The sequence below is a fragment of the Schistocerca piceifrons genome, chromosome 1, assembly GCF_021461385.2.
Source record: "Schistocerca piceifrons isolate TAMUIC-IGC-003096 chromosome 1, iqSchPice1.1, whole genome shotgun sequence".
In the NCBI taxonomy this organism is placed as follows: domain Eukaryota; kingdom Metazoa; phylum Arthropoda; class Insecta; order Orthoptera; family Acrididae; genus Schistocerca; species Schistocerca piceifrons.
The window spans coordinates 1,153,127,080-1,153,148,178 of record NC_060138.1 but is presented as its reverse complement, the minus strand read 5'-3'; the positions used below and the strand labels follow the sequence as shown (position 1 = coordinate 1,153,148,178).

Sequence of the window (21,099 nt, the reverse complement as noted above, 5' to 3'; positions counted from 1 at the left end):
TCCACTTTGTCGTCGTCGTTAACAGATACGTCACAACTATTGTAAGTGAAGGTCTGAACTTGTTCTATTGGCTGATCGTCAATTATTATCTTGTCTCGTTTCGGATATTTTCCTTGCCATGTATGTTTTTGTCGTAGATATCTGAACATAATCATTTTTACAAATAATATTTAGCATATGTATTGATTTCTGAAGCGTATCTTCATCGTCTTGTAGGATGAAATAATCGTCTTCAAAAAGCATAATATTTATGTAAGTATTGTTATTCAGTTTCATTCCAGGTTGCAAATTGAAACATTACCAGGCAGTGGTCCGCTCTGAAGTTCTGTACGCAGCAGAAAATCTGAAATTATGAAAATGAAAGAATATTGGACAATGATAAAGACCAGGTGATATGAAGCTGTCTCGAATTGAGGTCCTCAGATAGAAAAAGGAAGATGTTTTGTATTTTGTGACGCCCAGCTGTAGCCGCTTACGATTATCAATTTGGTAGTTGCCGCCTCAGAGAAAACATTTGGCGGCAGCCATACCTCTTTTTGCCGATTGGCATTCGCGGCAGCTCCTGGCTCGTGCCACGCTTTCACTCGCTACTGGACGCCGATGGGACATTGCCCCCGTAGTTTCGGCGCCTAACTGATGCTGTGCGCGCAACCCGCACGACTTCCTTGCAGGACGCGTTGTATACAACGACGGGGGCGTCGTCTGCGTGACAGTGGCTAGCCGAACTTTTCGATGGGTAAGAGGTATTGTGATTAAGTAACTAAAGGGCGAGAGAGTCAAAAAACAAAAGATTAACTCACGCAAGCTGTAGATGTAAACAATTTTTATTTATTTCTTTGACATGAATCTTGTATACATCAGTGGAAATTAATAGTTTACCTTGGAAGTTATGACTTTTTCAATACGGATCACTCACATGGTGTACTCGATTTCGGAGTCTGAGGGTAAATCCGCTCATGATGTTGCATACCATCTTCAATAGAATGTTTATTTCTTAGCGAATTCGCTCCTTGAAATTAGCTTTGGTTCTTGCTTTCCTGGAAAGCTTTGGTCTTTGATGTAACCCGGAAGAAATTGGCCTGGGGCCAATAAGTCCGCTGAACGGCAGGGCCATGGAACATTACCGTTTCTGCGGACGAGACGACCAGGAAATGCGAGTCGAAGCAAATCCATTGACACTGCAGCAATATGATGAGATCGAGTTCTACGCTGTGGCATCTAGCTGATTTTTGCAGACTTTTTCGTAAAGCTTGCACACTCAGTATTCTCTTCAGTCCAGCTTGTTTTACAGTAACAGCGGTCTTTCTTTATAGAAATAGCAGTGGCTTCAAAGTTTCACAGGCAACGATTGATAACGTTGGAGTACGACTAAAGAAGAGTAAATTAAACTCACAGTTGATCCGTTGTCGACGTCGGACAGCGGCTGGTCAAATATCTTACAAAGAAATTCGCCGAACAGCCACGTATATTGAGAACTTATTTTATTTTATTTTTACTACCAGTTTCGGCAATTCAATATGCCATCTTTAGGCATCATATGCGCCTCTCAGAAATTATCGATATTGGCATACTGGGGCCCTCTGTTTCTAGATCTCGTGAACTTTTTTGGAAGCACTTAAGAGTACTGGAGTAAAATGTTTACTTCTTCATCATTTTTTCCAGCAGTGAGTATAACAATATATTGAGATCACTGAGTTTGAGAAACGTGCGTTTACTCGCGACTGAAACTACAAGAATAACACTGAGCTGTAGGTTACCTGCACGTCACGCGAACAGACAGTACGTACGGGCGCCAGTGCCCTTAAATGAAATCCTTCTGTTTCCCTCATACTGTGAGATACAGCTTTCCTTCCAGCTTTAAAACCAGTTTCGATATGTTAACCACATTTTGTACGCAGCAGTGTATGACCCAAAGTGAATCAAACGTAAAGTAGTCAGCGACCACATTTCTCACTGCAAATCCTTCGAATTTCTTGCTATGGGCTACTAGTTACCAAGAATCACAATAACTTTGAGCAATATCCCAATAAAAAGCACTTCATCGTCAAGCTGTGGTTTGAAGCTATAAGATATGAGAAAAATCAATTTTGTGTGCCAATTACTTTCTTCAAAATCGAGTGAGAAGTGTTGTATAGTGAATAAAACACGCTAATCCAAAAGTAGTGGTTTTCATCTTAACTTTTGTAGTCCTGTCTTCCTCAGTTCGCGCGCGCGCGTGCACACACACACACACACACACACACACACACACACACACACACACACACACACACACACACACACACACACACACACAAATGCATACACAAACAGATCACAGATACTTCGATAATTACACTCGAAAGTTGGCAATAACATTCCATCCTTGGCACTAACATCTGACAGTCAGCAACACAAACCAAAACATTGCATCAAAACAAGTGTTCAGTTCCTAGTACTGTGAAATGTGGGAAATAAACCGCAAATCTGCATTTATAGGAAGAGGAATAACACCAAAAATGCAACAGGAGCGTAATATGTAGAAAATCGTCCACGCAACCTGTAAGTATAGTTCAAAATATTACTACATAAAAGCATAAACCAACCACCAGAACTGTCTATAACCTATAGGTACATTGACCAAAATGTAAACCAAAGAGCAAAAATATGTACGTATTCCAGGCCACTGAAGATTCCTTGCAGAAAATAAAGGCGAAACGCGTATGGCACGAAAATTGTGTTTCATTCAGTTGCAGTCAGGCGGTCCATTAGAAAAAATTATCAATATACCGTAAGTGGTTTTCAATTTTTCATGAAGGAGAAGGAGATGACCTGAAAAACTAACTCCAAGAGTTCATGTAGCTTTGCTTCACTTACATACAGTATTTTTGCAGCAAGAAATCTAAAAATTCATTTTTCTCATCAACTGTTATTAGCAGCATGCCACAGCTACTTCACACGAACCACTCGTTATGGCAACTGCCGTGAACGTCAGTTGCTCTGCGATGGCTGCATACGACACTCTCTACGTAAGAAATGCATCTCAATGCAGCAACCCTCAGCCGAAACACGTAGTTTTTGTAAAACTCAAAACAGTCTCTTTTGTTTCTTTACGACCGGTTTCGAAGTGATCGCACCAAATGCGTGTGTCTTCCTAAACCACTGAGAAAACACAAGTTGTTTGTGTTTTGTTTACTAGTTTACGAAGATAGACGCATCTTATATTGGTAACTACGTTTTCGCAATTATAGTACGTCGCATATTGCTAGAACATACAGATACATCCGTCTAGTCCAACTTCTAGAATGCCAGGTCCATATATTACCATGAAAGCATCTTTGTTTATTTATACAAGCTAATGGAGAAATTCTTAAATATGTATATCAGTATTTTAGGTTAATGTGAAACACAACTAGTTCTTTATTCACATGCAGTGCTGAGTGCTATTGACAAGGGATTTCAGATCGATTCCTTATTTCTGGATTTCCGGAAGGCTTTTGACACTGTACCACACAAGCGGCTCGTAGTGAAATTGCGTGCTTATGGAATATCGTCTCAATTATGTGACTGGATTTGTGGTTTCCTATCAGAGAGGTCACAGTTCGTAGTAACTGACGGAAAGTCATCGAGTAAAACAGAAGTGATTTCTGGCTTTATCTTTATAAACGATTTTGGAGACAATCTGAGCAGCTGTTTTCGGTTGTTTGCAGATGACGCTGTCGTTTATCGACTAATAAAGTCATCAGAAGATCAAAACAAACTGCAAAACGATTTAGAAAAGATCTGGATGGTGCGAAAAGTGGCAGTTGACCCTAAATAATGAAAAGTGTGAGGTCATCCACATGAGTGCTAAAAGAAACTCGTTAAACTTCGGTTACACGATAAATCAGTCTAATATAAAAGTCGTAAATTCAACTAAATACCTAGATATTACAATTACGAACAACTTAAATTGGAAGGAACACATAGAAAATGTTGAGGGGAAGGCTAACCAAAGACTGCGTTTTATTGGCAGGACACTTAGAAAATGTAACAGACCTATTAAGGAGACTGCCTACACTAGGCTTGTCCGTGCTCTTTTAGAATACTGCCGCGCGGTGTACGATCCTAGGGTGGTTCGATAAACCCTCTGCCAGGCACTTGAATGTAATTTGCAGAGTATTCATGTAGATGTAGAAATATTGCAGCGGAAAGCTGCCCAACTCAACTCTTCGCTTTATTAACTGAAAAACATTCGTTGCTTGTCTTGCCATTTTTCGTGCACTCATTTTTTCGATACCCAAAAGTCAACTCAATAGACAGCGAAAAATTCTTAGGAACAACTGAGAACAAAGACGAAATTACAAAATTACACGTTTTTGAGACTTGGCAAAACTGGAAATGTAGATGAGAAGGTGAACAGTTCCACTGACGTGGCTCTTGCCATGGAAATGAGTGACCTCTTGTTTGTGAAGTCACCTACCTTCAAAATATGTTGTTGTCTGTCCTCAGTCATTGTGTACGTTGCCAGGGTAATCCCTTAGTCAAACAGTAACTCTGTAGCGCGGAGATGACGCCATTCTGTGACTCACTTGGATGAAGTTGCGAACTCTTCGATAGCCTGTTTGGACAATGATATGATGGGTATGTATTGATCTGCGTTTATCAGGTATTTTACTGTTGCATAACTTATCCCCTGAGCTATCACGAATGCTACGAGAAGATTAAAACCGAAGCAGATAAAAGTGACAAGAACGGATACGGCACAGGAAAAATGGCCTTCTAGAAACAGGGGCACCGCCATTGATGTTTTTGCTGACTGGATGACGACATATCGGTAATTTGTATTAAGTTGCCAATTTCTGTGTTATAAATTTGTTCGTCGCAGCTGTCTTTTGATTCAGTTGTTTCATCACATCAACTAAAGTTCACGAGAAACTATAAGCTGTTGAACCACTTTGTGTGAGATTCGACAATGATTACCAACTCGGTACCCAACAGAGGGTAATTAAATGAATGAAGTGTGTTATGATAGATATCCCGTAATTAATGTGATACTCTCTTTATCATTAATAAGCTGTGATCATGTCAGACATCCATTTCAGGTATGAAATTGGAGTTGCATTTTTTTATTTATTTATTTATTTATTTTTTACGAAATACGTTGCTATAGAGGAAGGGGACTAAACTCTTCTCTACTGATGTTCATCATTTGGGCTTGCTGTTTCTGTATCTGCAATGTTTACAGTTAAAATTATTGGGTATAAGGTCCTCTCATTATGCAATACACTATTTCTTTTTTCATATGACCCATCACTACTTAGTTTCATCAGTGGCCGCGTATGATACTCTCATGCACAATAATAGAGCATTACTTTCGGTAATCGAATTACTAGCGTTACTCATGTTTACAATGCCATACTTCGACTGTATTTTTGTCAGAAGTCTGGGCCCTTTTGTAATGTAACAATACGGTGATTACTGTTGCAAACCGATTCACAACACACCAGTTCGAAATATATCGTGTGGATGAGGTATGGACGAAGAATTAACTTTCAAATTGTTATGGCGGTACTTTCGTATAGGACAGTAAGCATGAACAGTAGACCAAATGACACATAATTAGTATGATGAAGATCGTAGCATTAACAAAGACTTTATTGATCTGACTGAATTAATTTACGTAGCGTAAATAGAAATGTCGGTTGGATGAACACAGAATTATTTATCTTTTGAGAATCTTACCTTCGTTATTCGTGTCTGTGGCACTCGTCAGATTAATTCCGGATAATAAGAGATACATCGCTACGCGAGTAGGTCGGCGAATCACTGATGTCCAATTACTGAACTGACCTAGTTACGAAGCGAAACATAGTATTCAAAAGTAAATTTCCAAAGTGCTTGAATATGAATGTATATAACCAATAATACTGACAAATTTAGCGTACACTCACACCATCCAAACATTTGCGCTGCAAAATAGTTGGTATAATGCGGAATTCTCACATAAATGCTGTGTAGGTGAAAAGACGCATCATGTTGGAAATGCGTCACTGGCAGGGGTAGGAAGACGAATAAATTAGTACGGGGAAAGGGAGGATTTTAAGCTGTCAGAGCTGCTATCTTGAAATGGCTGATCAGGTGAAGAGGCGGGAGATGAACTAACGGAAGGAAAAGACGACAGCGGACGTACTTACCTAGCGAATAAAGATCGGGAATAAAAGGTAAAGTCTGTAACAGAAGAGAATACACCGGATATGACTGCTGCAAACTGTTCAGCTGGTTGATCATAAAAAGGAGAGGAAGGAGAATATTAGTTAACCTAACACTGTCTCAAGTCTTCGTAAGCTTGACGTTTTCGTACAACATGTACTATCTCGAAACGTAAAATCTCAAATTCTCAGTGCAACATTTTCAATAGAAGTAGCATTTATAAGTGTCTAAGCAGTTGGAGAATTGTTTTTTACTGGACAAGATATCGAAAATTGACTTGGTCGTGTTCATTTTTCCAATGGTCGAAATAATGTACAGAAAAACTGAATCATCCGCTTTAGACAGCTTCTGATATCCACGTTACTTACTGATAGTTGAACTCCTTGGCTGTGAATTGAATTACTGGAAAAATACAGCAATAATATGGCTTTATCTCTTCAAGTACACGGAAGCACCAAAGAAATTGTTATTGGGATGCGTATTCAAATATAGAGATATGTAAAGAGACAGAACAAAGCGCTGCGATCGGCAACGCCTGTATAAGATAACAAGTGTCTGGCGCAGTTGTTAGATCGGTTTCTGCTGCTGCAATTACAGGTTATGAAGATTTAAGTGAGTTTGAACTTGGTGTTATAGTCGGCGTAGGAGCGATGGGACACAGCATCTCTGAGGTAGCGACGAAATGGGGGTTTTCCCGTACGAACATCTCACGAGTGTACCGCGAATATCAGGAATCCGGTAAAACATCAAATCTCTGACATCGCTACGGCAGGAAAACCTGCAAGAAAAGGACCAAAGACGATAGAGAATCGTTCAGCCTGACAGAAGTGCAACCCTTCCGCAAATTGCTGCAGATTTCAAAACTGGGCCATCTACATGTGTCATCGTGCGAACCATTGAACGAAACATCATCGACATGGGCTTTCGGAGCCGAAGCAACTCGTTTACCCTCGATGACTGCATGACACAAAGCTTTAGGCCTCGCCTGGGCCCGGCAACACCGACATTCCACTGTTGATGACTGGAAGCATGTTGCCTGGTCGGATGAGTCTCGTTTCAAATTGTACGAGCGGATGGACGTGTACGGGAATGGAGACAACATCTTGAATCCATGGAATCCGCATGTCAGTAGGGACCTGTCCAGGCTGGTGGAGGCTCTGTAATGGTGTGGGGCGTGTGCAGTTGGAGTGATGTGGGGCCCCTGATACGACTAGATACGACTCTGAGAGGTGACTCGTACGTAATCATCCTGTCTGATTACCTGCATCCTTTCGTGTCCATTGCGTATTCCGACGGACTTGGGCAATTCGAGTAGGACAACGTGACACTCCAGACATCCAGAATTGCTATAGAGTTTCTCCAGCAACATTCTCCTGAGTTTAAACACTAACACTGGCCACCAAACTCCCCAGACATGAACATTCTTGAGCATATCTGAGAAGCCTTGCAACGTGCTGTTCAGAAGAGATCTCCACCCTCTCGCATTCATACGGATTTATGGACAGCCCTGGAGAATTCATGGTGTCAGTTCCCTCCAGCACTACTTCAGACATTAGTGGAGCCCATGCCACGTCGTGTTGCGGCTTCTGCGTGCTCGCGGGGGCCCTACACGATATTTAGCAGGTGTACCAATTTCTTTGGCTCTTCAGTGTAATAGACACTATCTGATGAAACGTATCGGGATGCTCCTAAGTAATGCACTAGATGTCACGAGTGGTGGACCTGCTGCAAACGTGAACTAGTTATTGGCTGTCATCTGATTAACGAATCTACAAACCCTTCTAAAGCTGTCCATGTCGACTGCTGGTGACGTAACTGTCAAGTGGAAACACGGAGGAACGATCACGACTAAACCGTGACCAGGCAGACATCCTGTACTGACTAGCAGGGACCGTCGACCACTGCGCAGGGTGGTTGTAAAAAATCACGTGAATTCGGCGGAAGGAATCGGTCGTGAGTTCCAAAGTGCTACCAGCAGTCCAGTTGGCACAATGACTGACTATACATAGGGATTCTGTAGTCAGTGCTAACCGATGTTTGAAGTAATGTAAAGAGTGACACGGACAGTGGATTACTGGAAACGAGTGATTTGGTGCGATGAATCTCACTACCTGCCGCCGTGTGAAGTGCCAACAATGAAGGAGATGGTCCTCCTATTGTTCTTAAGAAAATGCCAAATGTGGAAGGACATGAAAACATTTGACAACATTGTGTACTGCGTACAGTATGGGAACAGTTAGAAGATGAACATTGTGTGTATCAGCATGACAATTCACCTTGTGATAAAGCAGAACCTGCGAATCAAACATGTCTTCAAAGGACTGGCCCGGCCAGATTTGCCACTTGAATCCAATGGAATTCCTTTGGGTCAGTTAGAAGGTCCACTTCACTCCAGATCCCAGCGTCCAAAATCATTATCTTCATTGGTTTCGGCTCTTGAGGAAGAACATGGTGGCTTTCCTCCATAGACACTCAGACACCAAACTGGAAAGCGCCCTAGGAGAGCTCAAGCCGTCATAAAGGTGACAGGTGGGCACACGCCACATTAATGTCCTCTAATTGGTGTTCAAATGTTCCAAATGGCTCTAAGCACTATGGGACTTAACACCTGAGGTCATCAGTCCCCTAGAACTTAGAACTACTTAAACCTAACTAACCTAAGGACATCACACACATCCATGCCCGAGGCAGGATTCGAAGCTGCAACTGTAAGAGCAGCGCGGTTCCGGGATGAAGCGGCTAGAACCGCTCGGCCACAGCGGCCGGCTTTAATAGGTGTGATGATACTTTTGATCAGATAGTGTAGCCTCTAGCAATCAAACAGGGGAAATCGCAAGAAAATACGTGATCATAATCAGCAATGACAATGACATTCACTTCTCATTCGCAGATGAATAATTCGGATCAGAAAGGTGGGCCAAACGTAGGGTTGACGAGAACTATACTTTTAATATGTTTTGCCGGCCATGGTGGCCGAGCGGTTCTAGGCGCTTCAGTCCGGAACCGCGCGACTGCTACGGTCGCAAAATAAGTTCTAGGGGACTGATGACCTCAGATGTTAAGTCCCATAGTGCTCAGAGCCATTTCAATCATCTTTAATATGTTTTGAACCAAACATTTCTCTCTGTAATAGGAACTCTGTAAAGAGAAACTGTTCTTGCACAACTCCAGTGTTTTCATTTTCTGTTCACTCAGTTTGTGCCGGAAGTTGTCATTTAGCACTGGGAGTGGTTCTTCGTGTCGGTTCACATCTCTGTTTCACGTCCCTCGCGCTCGACAGCTGTCACAAGTCGGCTGTCCCTTCGGGAGCACAATAGCCCATTTTCTTCCGGATTTAATCGTTTCCCTCCCCGATTCGGCGCTTCCTCGTCTATCGCGGCTCACGCAGCGTATCCAGGAAGAAGGTGGGGGCAGACGCGTACGTCACGGCGGCCAGGACACGGAGAGTAGTGTGTACGCACCTACGCACGTAAACAGACACCGGCCGACCCTTCCCACGCACAAAGAGGCGCCCCCCGGCTATTGTTGTGGCGGGCCGCCCCCCTCTCCCCCCCCCCCCCCCCCCCTGCACCGGCCGGACGGCGCGCGCTCGACCGTGTAGGAGGAGTTGCCGCGTCCCGCCGCTGGCGGCGCCAGGTGAGCTCACCGGCGACTCACCTGGGCGGGCTGCTTCCGCACAGTGCCAGGACGCGCCCGCCGCTGGGGTACACGCACCGCCGCTCGACGCCGACTGCACGCGCGTTTTCCTTCCGCGGAGAGCTCCTTCCGGAGCGTCTTTACGTACTCGAGTGCGACGCCATGCGCCGGCGCTGAGCGGCGATGAAGGAGAAGGTGCGACACAGGCGCCAGGCGCTGTTCCAGATCACCAAGGTACGTGCAGTAGGTGCGAGGAGGGCAGGTAGACGAGCGAGGGTTGGGCGGCCATAATGGCCGCGCAGCGGGCAGGTACTGTTGTTGTGGGGGCTCAGACACCTGCTGTCCGTCGCCGACACCCGCCGCTTGCGAGCGCACACAGAATATTGGTACATGGCCCACAGACAAGTAGCTGCTGCTTCTAACTTAACACCGATTTTTTATAGAAATCAAATTTCCATAATATTTTATACATCATGTTACGAGATTCGACGTGTAACACCTTTTTTTTCCAGTCCGTCCCCCCGTCCTTCACTACTGTTTATTTCAGCATAAAAAACCTGTTGCGTGCACAGTGTATTTTAAGCATTTTGTGAAATTGACGAGTGTTTACCTTTTTGTTTACCTCTCTTCCATTCTCATCACGTGCCCTGCCCACCGCAGTCTTCTTATTTTAAGGGTAGTGACAATGTCAGGTTCCTCAAAAAGGTGGTGTAGTTAATGCATTCGTACGAATGCGCCAAACTTCTTGGTCATATATTAAGCCATATATTTTACGTAGCACCTTTCTCTCCCATGTACTAAGGATCCTTTCCTCATTTACAGTCACGGTCCACGTTTTGGCACCATATGTAACACCTGGTCTTATAATTGTTTTGTAAATGAGGATTTTGCATTTTCGTGACAGAAGCGAACTCCTAAGCATGGGTAACGCTGCAAAGTCGCCAAAGCGTTACGGAGATGATAGATAAACTCCAGTGGAAGACTCTGCGGGAGAGACGCTCAGTAGCTCTGTACGGGCTTTTGTTGAAGTTTCGAGAGCATACCTTCACCGAGGAGTCAAGCAGTATATTGCTCCATCCTACATATATGTCGCGAAGAGTCCATGAGGATAAAATCAGAGAGATTAGAGCCCACACAGAGGCATACTGACAATCTTTTTTTTTTCCACGAACAATACGAAACTGGAATAGAAGGGAGAACCGATAGAGGTATTCAATGTACCCTCCGCCACACACCGTCGGGTGGCTTTCGGAGTATGGATGTAGATGTAGATGTACCTTTTTGAGTTAGCACATTTATTTCCATTTCCACCGCCGTCTCTTCACTACAGCTTATTTCAGCGGAAAACACTTCTTGCGTGTGCAGTGTACAGTGTAGGTCTTTCCGACAAATCTTTACACCTTGTTTCGCAGACAGATGTTTAGAAAGCTGCCAAAATTTCGGATTGTGCAGGCTCTAAAAATGTATATCGCCTATCGATGTCTCCTGAAAGAGGGGACCAAACGGTAGGTAGATATGCTTCAGCCGGCCGCGGTGGTCTAGCGGTTCTAGGCGCTCAGTCCGGAACCGCGCGACTGCTACGGTCGCACGTTCGAATCCTGCCTTGGGCATGGATGTGTGTGATGTCCTTAGGTTAGTTAGGTTTCAGTAGTTCTAAGTTCTAGGGGACTGATGACCACAGATGTTAAGTCCCATAGTGCTCAGGGCCATTTGAACCAAGCCACTTTAGATATGCTTTAAATCGACGCCTAAATTCCAAAAACCTTTTGTGTGCAATCTTTACCTCTTCCTCTATCAGTGCGTCAAAATACCCGCCAGTCGGTCTTTGGATCCTTTTATGCCCTCTGAAGACATTAACAGCACCTTGCTCTCCCAGATGTGCCACTCTCAGTGCTCCAAAACAATGCCTAAACTTATTTTATGCGCTCCCTGTCATTCAACAGGTCGACGAATGTTTCTGTGTTTTAGATTACCCTTGCGTGGTAATTACCCATTGCTGTAAATGAATCGCCACTGGAAACTGAAATTTGATCACATCGTGACAGCCTCGGTGGTGTAATTAGGAGGAAAAATATCCAGCGCTCATTTCCAGGTTGTTAATTGGGTTTTGCCCCCAGCAGAAACGGATTTTTGCACCCAACGTAACTGTATTAACGCAAGTGACGAAGGAGCTGTCATCATTCTATCATCTTCTCCTTGCTGTTCACTTATCAGCTTATTTCTGGATCACTGGTTTAGCAGATGCTTCTTTCGCACATAACGTTTGTACTCGTACTTCCAGTCCTCCAGTTCAGCGGTCAGACATGCACGGCAAAGAAGAAAAGAAACTTCCGGTCGTCTGAAGCACGAAACGGCAGAGAGAAAGACGGGTAACACCTGTTTGAGCTTTCGAAGACTGGGCGCTTTCAGTAGAAGAAGACAGCTGTTTCTAACAGCGAGAGAGCAGATTGGATATGGAACGACGTGACTTCGCATCTACATCAACCTCTACTTGAGAGATGCTCGAACGTGTTTGGTAGACATCTAGCTACAACGTTCCACTACTGAAATTAATTTGCCGAACCACTGATGTTAACGAAACATGTTGGAACTCTCCAGATAGTTTTCTGCTTGTTGTGATTAAAATGTTGTGCCGTAACGGAAGTTTGCAAGTTCATGCGGCCGTTGTTAATCCAGACAGACTGTGCGGACATCCTCAGAAGTCACCGTACTTCATATTGCTGACAACGAGTATTACTGTCTGAAGAAAATTGGCCCAAGATGAAGATCGCAGCCGTATGGTCTCAGTGTTTGTTCGACACGGTGAAATAATGGAGTCAACTCATGAAGCTGCATTTGAGCCCTTATTTTTGATGCAGTGAAAACACTTCTCGGGTGCAGAACTGATTTTATTGCTTTATTGATTCTTAACGCGTGTTTCGTCTAATACGAGGCATCTTCAGATTGACCAGTATAGCGTTGGTAAGCGGGTTTTGGCTGTCACGATTGAGGCATCGGCAAGAAAGACAGCCCTCGTCATAAATGGTACAATAAATTGAAGCAAGTATATGCTCGTGTCATATGTTAATTGCGTTAAAAGCAATTCTGCAACCAAGATTGTTGTTTTCACCACATTCTACATGCTGGTTGCTGTATCAACAAGCCATGAGGTGGAAATCCTTTATTTTTGATATAACGTTAAGCCACTGCTGTACTGCGATGGACTCTATAATTTTTAGTGCATTTTCTCGTTTTCGTTCTTCTGGATTTGTGAGGTGGCTCTGCAAATACAGCAACTGGGCTTCCGTTTGGTAAGAGTGGCGTTGTTCAAATCCCCGACCGGCTTGTCTAAATCACAGACTTGGACACGACCCGTTTCCATGCTCATCCGTATCAAATCTGTGCTTCTGTTTCGACTGCAATCACCTGCATCTACATTTATACTCCGCAAGATAACTTACGGCCTCTGCTACCATTATTATTGTCCCCTTCTCTCTTCCATTCTCGATTGGTGCGTGGGAAGAAAGACTGCCGATAAACTTCCGTATGAACTCTTAATTTCCCTTGAGTTTTTTTCGTCGTAGCCATTTCGGAAGAAATATATATGACGAAATGTAGCCGAATATTCTTCGAACGTAATGCTCTCGGGATGTCAACAGTAACCTCCACAGTGACAGACAACGCCTCTGTTGTAACGTATGCAACTGTAGTTAATCGAGCGTCTCCGTACCGCTCTCTCGCCAGCTATACGATCCCATGACGAAACATTCAGCGCTTCATTGGATCTCCTTTATCTCTTGGCAAGGATCCCACACTGATGAAGAATACTCAAGAACTGGACCGACAAATGTTTTGAAAGTCACTTCTTTTGTGGATGAATTACACTTCCTTATTTTTCATCCAGTGAATCTCAGGCTGGCGTGAACTTTTCCTTTTTTGCTGTCAGTTAGCTCTAGGTCGCTCCGGACGAATCCTGGGCATTTTACGTTAGTTACTGATCCATTGATTCGTTTCTCCGATAGCGTGATTGAACAGTCACGGATCTCTTCGCCTATGTTACATTTATTTATCCGCAGGGTCAGCTGTCAGTTTTGGGACAGTCATCGATCCTCTGAAGATCTTCCTGCATTTGCAGTCTTTTGGCGTTACAGCCCTTCCAACAGCCAAGCAGCACTGCCTGAAAAAGAAACCTCAACAGAGTTTCCGACATTATCCAATAGATGATTTATATGAGGTGCTACGCTATTACAGGCACAAATGAAAGGAACGAAACGGGAGAGTGAATCAGGCAGATAAACCTTAGGTCCACAAACCAATATTTTCACCCATATGGCTGCATTTTCCGTCTGGCGACGCACTGGTCGTATGTAACTTCATTGCCTGCACTATAAGCTAATCGACTATTTGGATGGTGTTCCCAGTGGTGAAATTGTGCGTATGTGGTACTACGAGATACTCCAACGGCACTCTTTGATGTGGCTGGTCAGTAATACGTTGCGCAAATGTTCGACAACAAATGTGTTGGTCGTGGCTCGGAAGTACCAAGCCGTCCCAGCTTGAGCCCGTTGGGTGTATTTGTGTGAGGATATTTAAAAATCTTGATGTATTCCAGCTCTGTTATCTATGAACCCAGCGAAAGTTTCGTGCGCTTTCGGAACACGATTGGAAGTTTTTGAATATCGACAGGCATCGATGAGGACATGTAGTGAAGCCTGTTGTCACGTGAACGTTGGCTGTTTGAATTACTTGTTGAAATGTGTTTGTCCTCAAGTACACATCCGTATTTGGACCCTTTGGGACTGTTGGAAGGTGTACTGTTGTAAGGTGTTCCTGTACACAGTCTATAATATGTCGTATCCGAGAAACCATTGGTTTTTGGACCTTCGAGTGTGTATATTAGGATTATTTGCGCGTTTCATTGTTTTCCACTCGCTCCGTTCGTTAGTACCTCACCGAAGCGGCAAGGAAACTGGTGTAGCTGTGCGCATTCAAATATAGAGTGACGTAAACGGGCAGAATACGGCGCTGCGATCGCCAGCGCCTATATGAGACAAGTGTCTGGCGCAGTTGTTAGATCGATTACTGCTGCTACAATACCATATTATCAAGATTTAAGTGAGTTTGCACGTGATGGTACAAACGGCTCACGAGCGGTGGGACACAGCATTTCCGAGGTAGCGATGAAGTGGGAATTTTCCCGTACGACCATTTCACGAGTGTACCGTGAACATCAGGAATCCGGTAAAATGTCAAATCTCCGACATCGGTGCGGCCGGGAAAAGGTCCTGCAAGAGCGGTACCAACTGTTCAACGTGACACAATTGCAACCCACCCACAATTGCTGCAGATTTCAGTGCTGGGCGATCAACAAGTGTCAGCGTGCGATCCATTCAACGAAACCCTCGTCGTTGTGAGCTTTCGGAGCCGAAGGTCCACTCGTGTACCCTTTATGACTGCACGGCACAAAGCTTTACGCCTCGCCAGGGCCCGTCATCACCGACATTGGTCTATTTGATGACTGGAAACATGTTCCCTGGTCGGACGAATGTCGTTTCAAATTGTATCGAGCGGATGGACGTGTGCGGGTAAGCAGACAGCCTCTTGAATCCATAGGCCCTGCATGTCAGCAGGGGATTGTTCAAGCTGGTGGAGGCTCTGTAATGGTGTGGGGCATGAGAGTTATACGTCTAGATGCAACCCTGACAGGTGACACGTACGTAAACATCCTGTCTGATCACCTCCATCCATTCATGTCCATTGTGCATTCCGACCGGACATGGGCAATTCCAGCAGGACAATACGCCACCTCGCACGTCCAGAATTTGTACAGAGTGGCTCCAGGAACACTCTTCTGAGTATAAACATTTCGGCTGGCCACCAAACTGCCCAGACATGAGCGTAATTGAGCATATCTGGGATATCTTGCTCCCTCCTACGTATATCTCGCGAAGAGACCATGAGGATAAAATCAGAGAGGTCAGAGCCCACACAGAGGCATACCGACAACCTTCTTTCCACGAACAATACGAGACTGGAATAGAAGGGAGACCGATAGAGATACTCAAGGTACCCTCCGCCACACACCGTCAGGTGGCTTGCTGAGTATGGATGTAGATGTAGATATAGATAAGATCTTCCCCCCCCCCCCCCCCCCGGTTCCTTACGGATTTATGGACAGCCCTGCAGGATTCAAGGTGTCCATTCCCTCCAGTACTACTTCAGACATTAGTCGAGTCCATGCCACGTCGTGTTGCGGCACTTTTGCGTGCTCACGGGGGCCCTACACGATATTAGGCAGGTGTACCAATTTCTTTGGCTCTTCAGTGCATAATAGTTTACATACAGGGTGTGCCAGGAGGGGTGATCAGTGAAAAGGGATGTGACAGGGCGATCATTCGAAGCAAAAAACCAAAAATCCAGTTAACATGGGCTCTATAGTTCGTACCCTAAATGTATGAGGAGTTCTGCGCGTCATCGGTTGTGTGAAGCATATCTTCCACTGAAAGTTCTTTTGCTTTCTCTATTTTGGGAGGAGTTCGCATGGACCAAAACAAGAAAAAAGTGTCTAGTGAACAATTTAAGAGCTACAAGCACTTTTCAGTAAGAAGAGATGTGATTCACAGTAGCGAAGACGAAGGAAAAGTCGTTGCTCTGTAGGTATGCATTATAGAGCCCATGTCTATTACAGTTTTTTGCTCCGAATCGTCGTTCCTGTCATATTCCTGAATACTGGTCACTATTTTCTGGACACCCGGTATGTTTTAAATAGTAATGACTCGCCAAAAAATGTTCAAATGTGTGTGAAATCCTATGGGACTTAACTGCTAAGGTCATCAGTCCCTAAGCTTATACACTGCTTAACCTAAATTATCCTAAGGACAAACACACACACCCATGCCTAGGGAGGACTCGAACCTCCACCGGAACCAGCCGCACAAATGGCTCTCTCTATGGGGTACTATAGAAATACTGTCTCTTTCATTTCGTTAAGAATAATACATTTAGTTCTCCCTCTTTGAAAATGCTGAATCCAGTCACAACTACTCGGTAAGCTCGAGTGTTGTACACTGAACAGTAGTGCAGATCAATGACTGACGTGAAACCCCAGTGTTTCTTCCAGTCTTCTCCCGCCTGTCACCACTGAGAGTGAGTTTAACCAAAACACGCTTGCACTGTACATCGATGCGCATGCGCTGTCGTTTGTAGTGACTGTAACGAACCGTCGGAGGCGGGTCGGCCAAGGTGGCCATGTAGCAAGACAAGAGAGTGAGCCGCACGCAACACCTCCGCCGGTCCCCCGCTCCCCTTTGTGGTGGCCGTGTGTTGTGGGAAACCTCAGCCGGGCCACGAGTTCCGCTCGGCTGCCGCTGCTACAGACCACGGCGCTGAGGAGAGCTGCAGCAAAACTGTCAGCGGCGGCATTTCTTTCGCGGAGCAGAGGCGTCGCAGGCTTTGCTCCTCCGGGCCCAGATGACAGCTGGCCGGGTGTCGCGGCAGCGGCTCGACGCGCTCGTTTTGTCGGTGCACGACTTTCTCCGCTACGCTCTACGGGAAATTATACGGCTTAGCAGCCATAGCCGCCACGGAACCGCTGAAAAGCGTCAACACAGCACCGGAAAACAATTCAAACAAATGTTAATAACAAAAAAAATTAAAACCGTATTGATTGTCAATGGACCGTGACTGTTTCAAAAGTATGGAAAAGTTTTTGAGTGACCGCTACCAGTCACAAATTTATATTATTTAATCCTTTGCGTGACACGTGGGCCGAAATGGCGTATTGTATCACAGGATAAACAAAGTTTTACCTTATCTCGGAACAGATGAGGCCGCAACCACTACACCAACCATTCGGCAACTAACTGAAACGTAATTACTTTGGTGGTTCAAAAATGGCTCTGAGCACTATGGGACACAACTTCTGAGGTCACCAGTCCCCTAGAACTTAGAACTAATTAAACCTAACTAACCTAAGGACATCACACACATCCATGCCCGAGGCAGGATTCGAACCTGCGACCGTAGCGGTCTCGCAGTTCCAGACTGCAGCGCCTAGAACCGCACGGCCACTTCGGCCGGCACTTTGGTGGTCCAGGCTCTCATGACCTCCCGTGTTGACAACACAACCCTTTTAACTTCCAGCATGGGACACAAAGGCAAGTCGAAAAAGAGAGAGAGAGGGAGAAGTGATACATACGTATGTATGTCAAAGCCCTTCTCTCTGAAATATTTCTCTTCTTCATACCTCCTCTCTGTTACCACAGATGACCTGTCACTGACCTCCGGCATGGATGTGTGTGATATCCTAGGTTAGTTAGGTTTAAGTAGTTCTAAGTTCTAGGGGACTGATGACCTCAGATGTTAAGTCCCATAGTGCTCGCTACGGTCGCAGGTTCGAATCCTGCCTCGGGCGTGGATTTGTGTGATGTCCTTAGGTTAGTTAGGTTTAAGTAGTTCAAGTTCAAGGGGACTGATGACCTCCGATGTTAAGTCCCATAGTGCTCAGAGCCATTTTGAACCCATAGTGCTCAGAGCCATTTGAACCTGTCACTGATCTCATCTGTACTAAGACTACAGTACACGCGAGGAGCCTAATTGCTTCGACCGCCCTGAGTGGAATGCGTAAGTTCTAATAGATGTTCACCAACCTGCAGTCTTCTACAGTTGTTGTCCCCTGTACAGAAAATAGCACGTAATCTTGAGGCTGTGAGAAACTCTTAGCGAGGAACTGTTGTTTTAGAAATGATTACATTTACGATCAGTTTGTTTATACGGGGATGCCACTCGCTTCTTAATGGCAGAACACGAGAAACTGCACAATTACATTCCGCTTTATAGAGTCACAAACACCTTCCATTCTTCAACAAAATAATTAACTGCGAATTTCTGTAATTACACTCACACTGTTCTCAACTAGACATTGCAAGTTAAGACTTGAATGGTACCGCGACGGACAACATGTCGGTCCTCGGAGACTGCCGAACGAGCTCCCAAGCACGGGGTCTCGGGTTCGATTCCCGGCGGGGTCAGGGATTTTCACCTGCCTCGAGATGACTGGGTGTTTGTGTTGTCCTCATCATTTCATCATCATCCATGGAAGTGCCGAGATCGGACTGAGCAATGATTGGAAATTTGTACGGGCGCTGATAACCGCGCTGTTGAGAGCCCCACAAACGAAATATCATCAGAACGAGCTCTGGCCTTAGAGCCGAACCACCTCGCCCGCTATCCAAGTTAGGCGCGATCCGAAGACCACGGAAGTGTTCTTCTGCCTGTTCCTTTTGCAGTTGTTTATTATTCCGCTGGTTATTAATACCAATGATATAATGGAATAATAGCACAATATTGAGAGCCGCTTTAATTTGAAATTCAAGTAAATACGCTATTTAACTTCTCAAATATTAATAACTGAAGATTACCATTTTGGCGCGCAACTTCCAGCCAATCGCGGAGAAGGACCACAATTTAGGCGGTCTTTCTCACGATACCCGTAGCGAACAAACCATCTGTCATCGGTACCTCACACCACGTTAAGTCATCTTTGCCACAGATGCCTTCTCAACTGCTCTAGAAAGAACTTCTTGTAGCCGAATATGATGGCTCCAAAGCCATAAATGTTATACTACGTATGATGTAAAGGGTCAATAAAGCAAGATGTTTCGATGCACGAACCTCCTTCAGGTAATATCAAAAACATTTTACCGCACGCACACATTGATATTAAAATTGTTCTTTACAATTTTCCTACCTGTTGTGACCTTCCTAATGTGAGGGAATATTTACCTCATTTGTCACCTCTGCTGTTTACATAAACAAGGTTTTATGTAATTACAATGAAATGAACACCCTTAGCTGCTTACAGGCGTTGACATACGTCAACGGGGACAGATGAAAATGTGTGCCCCGACCGGGATTCGAATCCGGGATCTCCTGCTTACATGGCAAACGCTCTATCCATCTGATCCACCGAAGACAGAGACGATAGCGCGACTGCAGGGATTTATCTCTGGCACGCCTCCCGCGAAACCCACATTCTCAACGTATAGTCCAGCACTACATTCGGACATGTCCGAAAGAACAGATACCATCTTAGTATATATAAAGTTTTATGTCATTCATTTTGTTTATACGAAACGGCTGCTAACTTTTTGTGTTTTCAGTATCGCTATGGGTCCTGTCTTGTTAACCACTTGCTAAGGACTCTTTAAGTACATCTTCACAGTCAACTCTTCTGGGCGGTAGAAACAAGACTTTGCTCGGAACAAAGACTGTTTCGATACAACTGTCCATGACTTGGTCCTCGTGTTACCTGTCACGGCCAATGCCTTCTGCGCGCCTTGTTGCCGCATCTCCGTTGCTGGTCGACGAAATATCATACAATCTTTGTAATTCCTTAACATAATTTTTATATTGTTGTTATTAACTTGAAACTGTCACAGCCTCTCTGAGGGTAATATATTTTGTCAACCAACATCGGCGACGTGTCAGTAAGGTGTGCAGAAGACACTGCAACTAAGAGACAACACCAGGACCGACTCAGCGATGGTTAAACAGACAAGCTTTCCATTGACCGGAATCTTGATTATACTGTACAGTAGAGTTGATTGTCATGACGCGTTTTAAGTGACTGCATGTTTATAAACAGTGGTTAACAAGCTCCAAAAGGGCATAGAAATGGATCTGTGGCACGTAAAAGCGTGGGTGTCCGCAAGTAATGTTTGTGGAGGAGGGTAGACAGAGGAACGAACTGTGACGCTTTCCGCCCTAGAACCAAATCGTGGACCCGCGTCTATACATATTGCGCACGATTAGGCGGACATATACATGACTGTGTGATTGCACGAGTCGAAACTCTCGCTGGAAGCAGTCACATCCATTCGATATCTGGGATTATGCGTACGGAGCTATCTGAAGTGAAACGAAAACAAAACTAATCGTAGGACAGGTGGAGTCCAGATTCATTGGAGTAATCCTCAGGATTGTACAGTCCACATACGAAGGAGGCAGCTTACAGAGACATTCGACCGTAAGTTAAAATTGTGTCGTAATTCCCTCATTTTCGCGATCATTGCTCTTCCAGTGAGAGGACCCATCGAGACGGATGGCGTGATGCGCGCGAAACTTCGTTACTATTTTAGTGTCGAGATCACAGAACGGCCATCGTTATACATATAATGTATTGAAATATGTAGTGGACCGACCACATGCGATCATTGTTAAGTGAAGCAAATCAAACGGCTGGCTGCGATTCATACAGGAAAACCTTCTCGGAAGTGATCCGAAAGGAGCAAGATTCGTCATAGGTGGAAAACT

The 21,099-nt window shown here is 44.7% G+C and overlaps 1 protein-coding gene across 2 annotated transcripts in view; it reads left to right on the top strand.

Annotated features, from left to right (window-relative positions):
- The window catches only part of LOC124781039, a 327,426-nt gene that overhangs the window by 238,650 nt on the left and 67,677 nt on the right, over positions 1-21,099 (top strand). The window contains exon 1 of one of the 2 annotated variants that reach the window (XM_047253825.1): positions 9,885-10,041. The exons of the other annotated variant lie outside the window; for it this stretch is intronic. Coding sequence (XP_047109781.1) covers positions 9,991-10,041 — 51 coding nt within the window. The 5' untranslated portion in view covers positions 9,885-9,990. Of the gene's footprint in view, positions 1-9,884; positions 10,042-21,099 lie in introns of those variants that run through there. 2 annotated transcript variants of the gene reach the window in all.